Source organism: Salvelinus namaycush, chromosome 5 (genome assembly GCF_016432855.1).
Source record: "Salvelinus namaycush isolate Seneca chromosome 5, SaNama_1.0, whole genome shotgun sequence".
NCBI classification, from domain to species: domain Eukaryota; kingdom Metazoa; phylum Chordata; class Actinopteri; order Salmoniformes; family Salmonidae; genus Salvelinus; species Salvelinus namaycush.
The window spans coordinates 29,913,256-29,927,584 of record NC_052311.1 but is presented as its reverse complement, the minus strand read 5'-3'; the positions used below and the strand labels follow the sequence as shown (position 1 = coordinate 29,927,584).

Genomic DNA, 14,329 nt, shown 5'->3' with positions numbered 1-14,329 from the left:
AATCCTGAAAAAAATTCTGGAACAAAAGAGCTCGTTGTCTCCGTGCCTGGTGTTCTCTGTGACCTGGACTTTGCGCTCTGCGTGCAGCAGTTTCTCTCTCTTAATACATCGAGATGATGGGGAAGGTACGGCTACAAATCCGCTCGAAAATTGTAAGACACTGACCAACAGCGTCCCTCTGAGTTCAATCCACTGAACTACAGATATTCATAAGAAAAATATGAAACATATTTGGGAAATAATATTATGCCGTTTAAAAAAAGAAGCCAATCTATTAATGACAAACGGAAACCAATATGTAAGTGAGATGTAGACAAACAAGATCTAACAAAAATAGGCGTTGAGTAAACTGATACTATAAGAGATGTATTACAGGCTACATATTGAAATAAAGCTGTCCGTGGCCTTGGTGCTGAAATGGCCACATATTATTGAAATAAACAGCATTTCTGACCATTGACACTTACCAGGTATGCAAGTTCGACTTCTAATAGTTCAAATCACACGATAGTCCTTAAACATACACACGGAAATCATAGCTTTAGGGAAAAGATAATTATTCAAATACAACAGACCTCTAACGGCGAGTCTGGGTCATCCAAGATGTTCTGTTCACTCTGCATCCGCTGCATCGTCCCTGTAGAACTGGGGTCCATTATCAGTACGTTCTGACTACAGGGTCTGGCGAACTGACAGTCACTCTTTCTGGAGTCAGTCGTCCTGCACACCTCGTAATTGTACACGTGCTGTAGAGTTCCTGTCCCCAAAGTGTCTGCGTAACGCGGTGGATAATACGGAATAACCGGGAGGTTGGAATGATAGAGGATGCGAGACTGTCTCCATCTGTATATTTTCACTGATATAATAACCACTAAACACGTGATGAACAGAAATGAGACCACAGCCAAAGCCAAGACTAAGTAAAAAGTCAGGTTGTCATTGTACTCCTTGTGCGTAAAGTCAGTGAACTCCGAGAGCACTTCAGGGAAGCTGTCCGCCACCGCCACGTTAACATTGACTGTAGCTGAACGAGACGGCTGCCCGTTGTCCTCCACTACAACAGTGAGCCTTTGTTTCACAGCATCTTTATCATTGACTTGGCGTATAGTTCTTATTTCTCCATTCTGTAAGCCCACTTCAAACAGGGCCCTGTCTGTCGTTTTCTGCAGTTTATATGAGAGCCAGGCATTCTGTCCAGAATCCACATCAACAGCCACCACTTTAGTCACAAGATAGCCCACATCTGCTGAACGAGGCACCATTTCAGCCACCAGAGAGCTGCTAGTCTGGACTGGGTACAGAACCTGAGGCCCGTTGTCATTCTGGTCCTGGATTATTATTTTGACAGTCACATTGCTACTGAGAGGAGGAGAGCCTCCGTCTTGCGCCTTAACTAAGACCGTAAGTTGTTTTATTTGTTCATAATCAAAGGAGCGCACTGCATGCAAAACTCCTGTTTCAGAGTTAATTGATATATAACTAGAGACTGGAGTTCCACTGATCTGCGTGTCCTCCAGGAGGTACGAGATTCTAGCGTTTTGATTCCAGTCAGAGTCCCGCGCGCTGACCGTAAATATGGACATTCCAGGAGAGTTATTCTCTGTGATGTAAGCAAAGTAGGGACCTTGATCGAACAATGGGGCATTGTCATTTACGTCAGAGATTCTAAGGTGTAATGTCCTGGCGCTAGAGAGAGGAGGCGAACCAGAATCTGTTGCTGTAATTGTTATGTTGTATTCGGGCACCGCTTCTCGGTCTAAAATCGAATCTGTTATAACATTATAGTAATTAGTCATTGAGGATTTGATCTTAAATGGGAGTTTAGCATCTATAGAGCATGTAATCTGTCCATTTCTCTCTGAATCAGTATCTTTAACATTTATAATAGCAATAGTTGTGCCGGGTGGAGCATCTTCAGACACAGGGCTGGAGAAAGACATGACGTTTATAACTGGTGCGTTGTCATTAACATCAATAACTTCAATGACAACTTTACTGGTGTCTGTTAAACCTCCCTGGTCTTTAGCTTCAACTCTAACTTCGTACTTCTTATTTTTCTCATAATCTATCTGACCCGAAACAGATATGATTCCGGTGTTCTCATTAATGATAAATATGTCAGCTATGCTGCCCTTTAACTTTGAAAAACTGTATGCTATTTCGCCGTTCGATCCACCGTCTGCATCACTGGCATTCACGGTTGTGATATATGTCCCTTTTGGGGCGTTTTCCATTACGGTAGCCCTGTACACTGACTGGTTAAACACAGGCGCATTGTCATTTACATCTAGGACAGTGATCTCTATATTTACTGTGCCAGATCTCTGCGGATCTCCGCCGTCTACGGCGATTAGCTTTAAAGAGAGACGAGGATGCTCCTCTCTGTCTAACGACTTCTGGAGGAACATCTCAGCATATTTACTACCGTCTGGATTCGCATGTTGCTTGAGAATGAAATTATCATTGGGAGTTAAAATATAATTTTGTAGGGCGTTGAGTCCTACATCGGGATCCTCTGCACTCTCTAGCGGAAACCTAGCTGCAACTGTGGCCGATTCGCTAATTTCAAAATGAATATCTTTATTTGGAAAAACGGGCGCATGATCGTTTACATCTAATATTTCTACAGTGACTAAGTGCAGTTCCATCGGATTCTCTAGAATGATTTCGAAGCTGAAGCTACAAGGCGTGACGTCAGTACAAAGCTGCTCTCGGTCTATTCTCTCACTCACGACTAGAATCCCTTTGTCTGTCTTCAGCTCTGTGTACTGAATGCTTTCTCCGGTCACGATACGAGCCCGGCCCGCTCGGAGCCGTTTCAAATCTAACCCCAGGTCTTGAGCTACGTTACCGATAAGAGAGCCTTTCTTCATCTCCTCCGGAATAGAATACCGGATTTGTCCACTGACAATATGACTGAGATACAGGAGAAAAATAAGTACTTGCCACCGCAGTCCACAACATGAACGCCATCTTACGCATTTAGGTTGAAGGAATCCTTCAGATGCCATAGCCAACGAAGAATAAATCCCACAGGAAAATTCCTTACACTGTATCCTCAGAAACGTTGAGCAAAGAGAGGAGTAATACGTAATGTTTTGTTTCAACGCAGGCTATTTTCACCGTCCCTTTCACCTAACAGTAATAAACATGGGTCAGAGTGTCTCTCTGTCGCGTCCCGCATCGTATGAAGCGCAGTCTCTCCCTCTCCTCTGGTAGAGCGCAGTGATAGGGGAGTTAACTCCACTGACTGACAACACCGGACACAAATTATTTCACTGATCAACAGCGGCCCTCAGAGTCTAAAACATGAACACCAGATGATATTTGAATTCATCAGAACGTATAAATGATTCAACACTTTACAGTACTACTCCCGTTCCAAACAGGTAGCTGAACACGGCGGTGCAATATAAAGGAATGCGTCGTTCAATCACTATGATACTACGACCAGCGAGGCAAGTAGCAATAATTTGATAGCCTACTAAAACATGTTACACTATCCAGTCAGCGCTAGACCGGAACGTGCGTAAACATTTTCCATGGATCCATGATCCAAACCATTATTGAAAAATACGGTAAAATACCTCTGTTGAGAGTCATTTGAAATGAAAAGTGGTCAACATTAAAAGCCACCCTATAGTGACTTAATAGATACACAGCAATTGGAAGAGTAGGGAGAAAAGTGTAAGAGAACGTATCAGAACTCTGCTGCAACCATGACAGAATTTGCGGTGTCCACACAGAGTGGTGCTGAAACGGCCGAGTTATGAGAAAATAAAGTAGGCATACTATAAAACCCCCAAATAATCAGAAAACAAGTTCATGCTTCTATTGTAGCACTTGGTATTGCTGCCCACAGTCCAAAACAGCTGGCAATGGAATTCTATAAAACCCAAACTAACCGCAAGAATATTTAACTGATTGACCCATATACTGTGATGACAAGAGAAATACAGAGTAAATGAACCCTAGGGCACAAAAGTTCAAAGAGTTACGAAGGATATACTGTGAAGATGTAGTACAACCTAATGAGCAATACCATTAAAACAGCAACAGACTCACCTCCAGCGGCGAGTCTGGTTCATCCAAGATGTTCTGTTCACTCTGGATCCGCTGCATCGTCCCTGTAGAACTGGGGTCCATTATCAGTACGTTCTGACTACAGGGTCTGGCGAACTGACAGTCACTCTTTCTGGAGTCAGTCGTCCTGCACACCTCGTAATTGTACACGTGCTGAAGAGTTCCTGTCCCCAAAGTGTCTGCGTAACGCGGTGGATAATACGGTATAACCGGAAGGTTGGAATGATAGAGGATGCGAGACTGTCTCCATCTGTATATTTTCACTGATATAATAACAACTAAACATGTGATGAACATAAATGAGACTACAGCCAAGGCCAAGACTAAGTAAAAAGTCAGGTTGTCATTGTACTCCTTGTCGTGCGTAAAGTCAGTGAACTCCGAGAGCACTTCAGGGAAGCTGTCCGCCACCGCCACGTTAACATTGACTGTAGCTGAACGAGACGGCTGCCCGTTGTCCTCCACTACGACAGTGAGCCTTTGTTTCACAGCATCTTTATCATTGACTTGGCGTATAGTTCTTATTTCTCCATTCTGTAAGCCCACTTCAAACAGCGCTCTGTCTGTCGCTTTCTGCAGTTTATAAGAAAGCCAGGCATTCTGTCCAGAGTCCACATCAACAGCCACCACTTTAGTCACAAGATAGCCCACATCTGCTGAACGAGGCACCATTTCAGCCACCAGAGAGCTGCTAGTCTGGACTGGATATAGAACCTGAGGCGCGTTGTCGTTCTGATCTTGCATGAAGATGGTGACACTCACATTGCTACTGAGTGGAGGAGAGCCTCCATCTTGCGCCTTAACCACGAGTCTTAGTTGTTTAATTTGTTCATAATCAAAGGAGCGCGCCGCGTGTATGACCCCACTCTCTGCGTTAACGGAAACATAAACAGACACAGGAGTCCCGCTGACATCAGAATCCACTAGAATATAGGAAATACGGGCATTTTGATTGGAGTCGGTGTCTTCAGCTCTAACAGTAAATATAGAGACACCCGGAGAGTTATTCTCTGCTATATAAGAGTTGTACACGCCATGTGGAAACACTGGGGCATTGTCGTTGACGTCGGACACCTTCAGGTGAAAGGTTCTCTTACTTGAGAGAGGAGGCGACCCTGCGTCAGTGGCGACTACAGTGATGTTATATTCTGACACGCTCTCACGATCTAAAACAGCGTCGGTTACCAAGGTGTAGTAATTTCTTAAATTAGATTTTATTTTAAAAGGAACGTTTTGGTCCAGGCTGCAGCTCACCTGACCATTTTCACCTGAATCAAGATCTTTCACATGGATAATACCAATGGTTGTACCGAGTGGCGAATCTTCAGAGACCGGACTAGTGAACGACATGACGCTGATTACAGGGACATTATCGTTGACATCTATTACATCGACAACAACTTTACTGGAGTCAGTCAATCCACCTTGGTCTGTGGCTTCGATACTCACTTCGTATTTCTTGTCTTTTTCATAATCTAACTGTCCCACAAGCGATATAAAGCCAGTGTTCTTGTCAATATCAAACACATTGTCCACATTGTTTTGCATTTTTGAAAGAGAATAATGTACCAGACCATTTAATCCACTGTCCGTGTCAGTGGCATTTACCGTTATGATATAGGTGCCTTTCGGTACATTTTCCATCACAGTAGCCCTGTACACTGACTGGTTAAACACAGGCGCATTGTCATTGGCATCTAGGACAGTGATCTCTATATTCACTGTGCCAGATCTCTGCGGATCTCCACCGTCTACAGCGATTAGCTTTAGAGAGAGACGAGGATGCTCCTCTCTGTCTAACGGCTTCTGGAGCACCATTTCTGCATATCTTTTTCCATGTGCATTTGAATGTTGTTTTACAACGAAATTATCATTTGGGTTTAGAATGTAATTTTGTAAAGCATTAGAGCCTACATCCGGATCATCTGCAGTTGCTAGGGTAAAGCGCGCCCCCACAGAAGCCGACTCACTGATTTTCAATTCTAAATCGTTCTGTTGAAACACCGGTGCATTATCATTAACGTCTAATATTTCTACAGTGACTAAGTGTAGTTCCATCGGATTTTCTAAAATGATTTCGAAGCTGAAGCTACACGGTGTGACGTCGCCACAAAGCTGCTCTCGGTCTATTCTCTCACTCACGACTAGAATCCCTTTGTCCGTCTTCAGCTCTGTGTACTGAATGCTTTCTCCGGTCACGATACGGGCCCGGCCCGCCCGGAGCCGTTTCAAATCTAACCCCAGGTCTTGAGCTACGTTACCGATAAGAGAGCCTTTCTTCGTCTCCTCCGGAATGGAATACCGGATTTGTCCACTGACAATATGACTGAGATACAGGAGTAAAACAAGAACTTGCCATCGCAGTCCAAAACACCAACGCCATCTTACGCATTTATGTTGAAGGAATCCATCGGACGCCATAGCCAACAATGAATTGATCCCACAAAAAAATATTCCTTATACTGTATCCTCAAACGGGAAACACAAGAGTGTTAGTCGATGTATAATATTAAATAAGCATATTTTAACCGTCCTCTTGTGGTATCTGTAATCCACATACACATGTGGAGAGTGAGCTTGTCTCAGTCGTGCCCCGCCTCGTATGAAGTGCAGATAGTCTCTCCCTCTCCTCTGGTAGAGCGCAGTGATAGGAGAGGGGGGGGGAGGGGACTCCACTGACTGACAACACGGGACAGAATTTATTTCACTGATCAACAGCGGCCTTTAGAGTCTAAAACGTGAACACCAGATGAAATTTGAATTCATAAAAAGGTAGAAATAATTCAATACTTTAAGAGCACAACTGTCTTCCCATATAGTAGTAAGTAGATGAACACTGTGCAGGGTAAAATCGAAATAAATGCAACGTTCAATCACTATAATACTATGATGACCAGCAAGGCAAACAGCAATAATTTGATACTAAAACATGGCACCTTATCCTCTCTGCCAAAGATTGGAACGTGCGTAAAACATTTCCATGGATCGGCATTCTAAACCATTATTGAACAACACAGCAAAATATTTATGTTGAGAATTATTTGACATATGACAAGCAGATAACACTGCTTAAGCGACTCCTTAGTGACTCCATATTGACTTATTCAAAACATAGCAGTTGGAAGAAGAGAGAGCAGTGCGATAGAGAGGAGCAGACCTCTGCTGCTATCATGACAGAAGAGGCGCTGTCCACACAGAGTGATACTGAAATCTGCCTTACAGTGCTACTTTATTGCATGTGTAGTACATATGATTAAAAAAATCAACAGGCATACTATGAAAGTCAAAATTAACCAGAAAATAAGTAGTTGCTTGTATTGTAGCACTTATGTGCTAACTTCGGAACCACAATTCTAAGAAATCAGCTAGAAATGATATTCAATAAAAGCCCAACAATAAGTAATACTGATATGCCCATACTGTTGACTAGAGAAATATTAAGTAAATGAACCTTAAGGCACAAAAGTTTAAATAGTTACAAAGGATATACTGTGAAGATGTGTTCCAACCCAATAAGAAATACCATTTAAACTCCAATTAACTCACCTCTAGTGGGGAGTCTGATTCATCCAGGATGTTCTGTTCACTCTGTATCCGCTGCATCGTCCCTGTAGAACTGGGGTCCATTATCAGTACGTTCTGACTACAGGGTCTGGCGAACTGACAGTCACTCTTTCTGGAGTCAGTCGTCCTGCACACCTCGTAATTGTACACGTGCTGTAGAGTTCCTGTCCCCAAAGTGTCTGCGTAACGCGGTGGATAATACGGAATAACCGGGAGGTTGGAATGATAGAGGATCCGAGACTGTCTCCATCGGTATATTTTCACTGATATAATAACAACTAAACACGTGATGAACAGAAATGAGACTACAGCCAAAGCCAAGACTAAGTAAAAGGTCAGGTTGTCATTGTACTCCTTGTCGTGCGTAAAGTCAGTGAACTCTGAGAGCACTTCAGGGAAGCTGTCCGCCACCGCCACGTTAACATTGACTGTAGCTGAACGAGAGGGCTGCCCGTTGTCCTCCACTACGACAGTGAGCCTTTGTTTCACAGCATCTTTATCATTGACTTGGCGTATAGTTCTTATTTCTCCATTCTGTAAGCCCACTTCAAACAGCGCCCTGTCTGTTGCTTTCTGCAGTTTATACGAGAGCCAGGCATTCTGTCCAGAGTCCACATCAACAGCCACCACTTTAGTCACAAGATAGCCCACATCTGCTGAACGAGGCACCATTTCAGCCACCAGAGAGCTGCTAGTCTGGACTGGGTACAGAACCTGAGGCGTGTTGTCGTTCTGATCTTGGATGAAGATGGTGACACTCACATTGCTACTGAGTGGAGGAGAGCCTCCATCTTGCGCCTTAACTACGAGTTTAAGTTGTTTAATTTGTTCATAATCAAAGGAGCGCACCGCGTTTATGACCCCGCTCTCTGCGTTTACGGAAACGTAAGCAGACATAGGAGTCCCGATGACATCACTATCCTCTATAATATAGGAAATACGGGCATTTTGATTGGCATCAGTGTCTTTAGCTCTAACAGTAAATATAGAGACACCCGGAGAGTTATTCTCTGCGATATAAGAGTTGTACACGCCATGTGGAAACAATGGGGCATTGTCGTTGACGTCGGACACCTTCAGGTGAAAGGTTCTTCTACTTGAGAGAGGAGGCGACCCTGCGTCCGTCGCGACTACAGTGATGTTATATTCTAACACGCTCTCACGGTCTAAAACAGCGTCTGTTACCAAGGTGTAGTAATTTCTTAAATTTGATTTGATCTTGAACGGAATGTTTTGGTCCAGGTTACAGCTCACCTGTCCATTTTCACCTGAGTCGACATCTTTAACGTTGATAATACCAATGGTTGTACCGGGAGGAGAGTCTTCAGATATTGGACTAGTGAATGACATCACGCTAATGACAGGTGCATTGTCGTTAACGTCAATGACCTCAACAATAACTTTACTCGAATCTGTTAAACCTCCCTGATCTTTAGCTTCAATCCGTAATTCATATTTTTTGTCTTTTTCATAATCTATCAGGCCTGCAACTGACAGTATCCCAGTGTTTTCATTTATAGTCAACATATCTGCTAGATTTCCCTTCAGGTTAGACAGCGAATACGTTATATAGCCATTAGAACCACTGTCTGCATCAGACGCGTTTACATTTGTGATATAAGTGCTTTTCGGTGCGTTTTCCATCACAGCAGCCCTGTACACTGACTGGTTAAACACAGGCGCATTGTCATTTACATCTAGGACGGTGATCTCTATATTTACTGTGCCAGATCTCTGCGGATTTCCACCGTCTACAGCGACTAGCTTTAAAGAGAGACGAGGATGCTCCTCTCTATCTAACGGTTTCTGAAGAATCATTTCAGCGTATTTACTACCGTCTGGATTTGCATGTTGCTTGAGGGCGAAGTTATCATTCGGGGTTAAAACATAATTTTGTAGACTGTGAACTCCTACATCCGGATCTTCTGCATTTTCTAGCACAAAGCGCGCACCGAGGATAGCAGACTCGCTAATTTCCAATTTAACATCCGTTTTCTTAAATATCGGAGGATGATCATTAATATCTAAGACTTCTATAGTTATGTGATGGAGCTCCATCGGATTTTCTAGAATGATTTCGAAGCTGAAGCTACACGGTGTGACGTCGCCGCAAAGCTGCTCTCGGTCTATTCTCTCACTCACGACTAGAATCCCTTTGTCCGTCTTCAGCTCTGTGTACTGAATGCTTTCTCCGGTCACGATACGGGCCCGGCCCGCCCGGAGCCGTTTCAAATCTAACCCCAGGTCTTGAGCTACGTTACCGATAAGAGAGCCTTTCTTCATCTCCTCCGGAATGGAATACCGGATTTGTCCACTGACAATGTGACTGAGATACAGGAGGAAAATGAGTACTTGCCACCGCAGTCCACAACACAAACGCCATTTTACACATTTAGGTTTAAGGAATCCTTCCAATGCCATAGCCAACAAAGAATAAATCCAATACAAAAATGTATTATATTGTATCCTCAGAAACCAAGAAAAAAATCTGAGACTGATATTCGACCTATTCTTTCAACCCTGGCTATTTTCAGCGTCTCCTTTTGTTTTCTGTCACATCGATCAGAGCCGAGTGTTTCTCTGTCGTGCCCCGCTTCGTATGAAGTGCAGATAGTCTCTCCCTCTCCTCTGGTAGAGCGCAGTGATAAAGTAGGGGACTTCCCTGACTGACAACACTGGACAGAAATAATTTCACTGATCAACAGCGGCCCTCAGAGTCCATAACGTGAACACCAGATTATATTTGAATTCATAAAAAGGTAGAAATATTTCAATACTTTAGAGCACTTCTGTCTCCCATATAGCAAGTAGGTGACCACGGTGCAAGGTCAAATCTAAATAAATGCAACGTTCAATCACTATAATACTACGATGACCAGCAAGGCAAACAGCAATAATTTGATACTCAAACATGGCACCTTATCCTCTCAGCCATGGATTTGAACGTGCGTAAAAGCATGTCCATGGATACTCACTCTAAATCATTATTGAACCACACAGCAACATATTAATGTTGAGAATTATTTGACATATGACAAGCAGTTCACACTGCTTAAGCGACTCTTTAGTGACTCTACATTGACGTAATCAAAACACAGCAGTTGGAGGAAGGGAGAGCCGTCCTCTGCTGCTATCATGACAGAAGAGGCGCTGTCCATACAGAGTGGTTCTGAAATGGCCTTGGAGCGCTACAATAAAAAAAAATCATCAGGCATAATATGAAAGCCAAAACTAACCAGAAAAAAAAGTAATTGCTTCTGCTGTAGCACTTAGTACGCTATATTCGAAACCACAGTCAGCTGACAATGACATTCAATAAAAAACAAAGCTAACCACAACAATATGTAACAGCTGTTATGCCCATACTTTTAACTAGACAAATACTGACTAAATTAACCTTAAGGCAACATAGATGTAGGATCTTAATTTCAGCCAATTTGCTACAGCAGGATAAAAATCCTGCAGAAACAGGACATTTGAAGTATTATGAGGATTATGATTAATAAAACATGTTTTGGGGTTGATACACTTCAAAAAAGAAGTAAATCACAAACTTTAGAATACTTTTTAAACCTCAAATACACGACACGAAGGTTGTCCTGCAACAGTGTGATCAGATCAAATGAAGATCCTACATCTGCAGCTAAAATTGTTACAAAGGACATGTTGTAAAGATGTATTCCAACGGAATGGGCAATACCATTTAAACTCCAACAAAATGAGCTACATCACTTTAACTCCAATTAACTCACCTCTAGCGGGGAGTCTGGTTCATCCAATATGTTATTTTCACTCTGCATCCGCTGCATCGTCCCTGTAGAACTGGGGTCCATTATCAGTACGTTCTGACTACAGGGTCTGGCGAACTGACAGTCACTCTTTCTGGAGTCAGTCGTCCTGCACACCTCGTAATTGTACACGTGCTGTAGAGTTCCTGTCCCCAAAGTGTCTGCGTAACGCGGTGGATAATACGGAATAACCGGGAGATTGGATTGATAGAGGACACGAGACTGTCTCCATCTGTATATTTTCACTGATATAATAACCACTAAACACGTGATGAACAGAAATGAGACTACAGCCAAAGCCAAGACTAAGTAAAAAGTCAGGTTGTCATTGTACTCCTTGTCGTGCGTAAAGTCAGTGAACTCCGAGAGCACGTCGGGAAAGCTGTCCGCCACCGCCACGTTAACATTGACTGTAGCTGAACGAGAGGGCTGCCCGTTGTCCTCCACTACAACAGTGAGCCTTTGTTTCACAGCATCTTTATCATTGACTTGGCGTATAGTTCTTATTTCTCCATTCTGTAAGCCCACTTCAAACAGCGCTCTGTCTGTCGCTTTCTGCAGTTTATAAGAAAGCCAGGCATTCTGTCCGGAGTCCACATCAACAGCCACCACTTTAGTGACAAGATAACCCACATCTGCTGAACGAGGCACCATTTCAGCCACCAAAGAGCTGCTAGTCTGGACTGGGTACAGAACCTGAGGCGCGTTGTCGTTCTGATCTTGGATGAAGATGTTGACACTCACATTGCTACTGAGTGGAGGAGAGCCTCCGTCTTGCGCCTTAACCACGAGTTTAAGCTGTTTAATTTGTTCATAATCAAAGGAGCGCGCTGCGTGTATGACCCCACTCTCTGCGTTTACGGAAACATAAACAGACACAGGAGTCCCGCTGACATCAGAATCTTCCAGAATATAGGAAATACGGGCATTTTGATTGGAGTCAGTGTCTTTAGCTGTAACAGTAAATATAGAGACACCCGGAGAGTTATTCTCTGCTATATAAGAGTTGTACACGCCATGTGGAAACACTGGGGCATTGTCATTGACATCAGACACCTTCAGGTGAAAGGTTCTCTTACTTGAGAGAGGAGGCGACCCTGCGTCAGTGGCGACTACAGTGATGTTATATTCTGACACCCTCTCACGATCTAACACAGCGCCTGTTAGCAAGGTGTAGTAATTTCTTAAATTTGATTTTATATTAAAAGGAATGTGTTGGTCTATGGTACAGCTCACCTGTCCGTTTTCACCCGAGTCAAGGTCTTTAACGTTGATAATTCCGATGGTTGTACCGTGAGGTGAATCTTCAGAGACCGGACTAGTGAATGACATCACACTTATTACGGGCTCATTGTCGTTTACATCAATTACCTCAACAATGACTTTGCTCGAATCAGTCAAGCCACCTTGGTCTGTGGCATCTATTCGAATTTCGTATTTCTTATATTTTTCATAATCTATTTCCCCTAACACGGAAATGACACCAGTGTTTGCATCAATAGTGAAGGTTTCGGAAACAGTGCCTTTTAAATTAGAAAACATGTACGATATATAGCCATTGGAACCACTGTCTGCATCACTGGCGTTCACGGTGGTAATATAGGTGCTTTTCAGTGCGTTTTCCACCACAGTAGCCCTATACACTGACTGGTTAAACACAGGAGCATTGTCATTGGCATCAAGGACAGTGATTTCTATATTTACTGTGCCAGATCTCTGCGGATTTCCACCGTCTACAGCGATTAGCTTTAGAGACAGACGAGGATGCTCCTCTCTGTCTAACGGTTTCTGGAGAACCATCTCGGCATATTTACTACCGTCTGGATTCGCATGTTGTTTTAGGACAAAATTATCATTCGGTGTTAGAATGTAATTTTGTAAGGCGTTAAGGCCTACATCAGGGTCATCTGCAGTTGCTAGGGTAAAGCGCGCCCCTACAGAAGCAGATTCGCTGATTTTCAATTGTATATCATTCTGTTGAAACACGGGTGCATTATCATTAACGTCTAATATTTCTACAGTGACTAGGTGTAGTTCCATCGGATTCTCTAGAATCATTTCGAAGCTGAAGCTACACGGTGTGACGTCGCCACAAAGCTGCTCTCGGTCTATTCTCTCACTCACGACTAGAATCCCTTTGTCCGTCTTCAGCTCTGTGTACTGAATGCTTTCTCCGGTCACGATACGGGCCCGGCCCGCTCGGAGCCGTTTCAAATCTAATCCCAGGTCTTGAGCTACGTTACCGATAAGAGAGCCTTTCTTCATCTCCTCCGGAATGGAATACCGGATTTGGGAACTCACAGTATGACTGAGATACAGAAGAGAAACCAGTACTTGCCATCGCAGTCCACAACACATACGCCATTTTATGCATTGAGGTTGGAGGAAACTTTCAAATTCCATAGCCAACAAAACAAATCCAACACGAAAATTCCTTGTACTGTATCCGTAAATGGGGAGCAAAGAGAAGGGTAGTAGTCAACGTATTATCTTAATCCAGTCTATTTGAACCGTCTTCGTACTTGTAATCCACATGTATGAACCAGAACGAGTGTCTCTCTGTCACCCCGCCTAGTGTGAAGCGCAGTCTCTCCAGCTCCTCTGGTAGAGCGCAGTGATAGGGGAGGGGACTCCACTGACTGACAACACCGGGCGGAATTAATTTCACTGACGAATAGCGGCCCTCAGAGTCCAAAACATGAACACCAGATGATATGTACACATATAGAACTGCACAGAAATGATTCAACACATTCCAGCACTATTTTCTTTTCAAAATGTCACAAATAAAAACACTGTGGTATGTGCAATCGAAATAAATGCACAGTTCAATTACGAAAATACTATGACCAGAAGGGAAGTAGTAGCCTCATCACTTAATAGTAAAAACACGC

At 43.3% G+C, this 14,329-nt stretch overlaps 3 protein-coding genes across 3 annotated transcripts in view; all 3 read right to left on the bottom strand.

The window, feature by feature from the left end:
• LOC120048177 (protocadherin gamma-A11-like) overlaps positions 1-10,144 on the bottom strand; it is a 119,636-nt gene extending 109,492 nt beyond the window's left edge. The window contains exon 1 of the mRNA XM_038993933.1: positions 7,630-10,144. Within this exon, the coding sequence (XP_038849861.1) occupies positions 7,630-10,068 (2,439 nt within the window). The 5' untranslated portion in view covers positions 10,069-10,144. The remainder of the gene's footprint in view (positions 1-7,629) is intronic.
• LOC120047823 (protocadherin gamma-A10-like) lies at positions 561-3,011 on the bottom strand. The gene is made up of 2 exons (XM_038993363.1): positions 2,613-3,011; positions 561-1,328 (listed from the first exon to the last, which is right to left on the bottom strand). The coding sequence occupies exons 1-2, from the start codon at positions 3,009-3,011 to the stop codon at positions 561-563; spliced, it is 1,167 nt and encodes a 388-aa protein (XP_038849291.1).
• A 1,246-nt stretch (positions 10,145-11,390) lies between the features above and the next one.
• Positions 11,391-13,800, bottom strand: LOC120047069 (protocadherin beta-16-like). Its single transcript, XM_038992618.1, has 3 exons — positions 13,796-13,800; positions 13,456-13,743; positions 11,391-12,168 (listed from the first exon to the last, which is right to left on the bottom strand). Exons 1-3 carry the CDS (start codon positions 13,798-13,800, stop codon positions 11,391-11,393), a joined length of 1,071 nt encoding a protein of 356 aa, XP_038848546.1.
• Between the last annotated feature and the right edge of the window lie 529 nt (positions 13,801-14,329).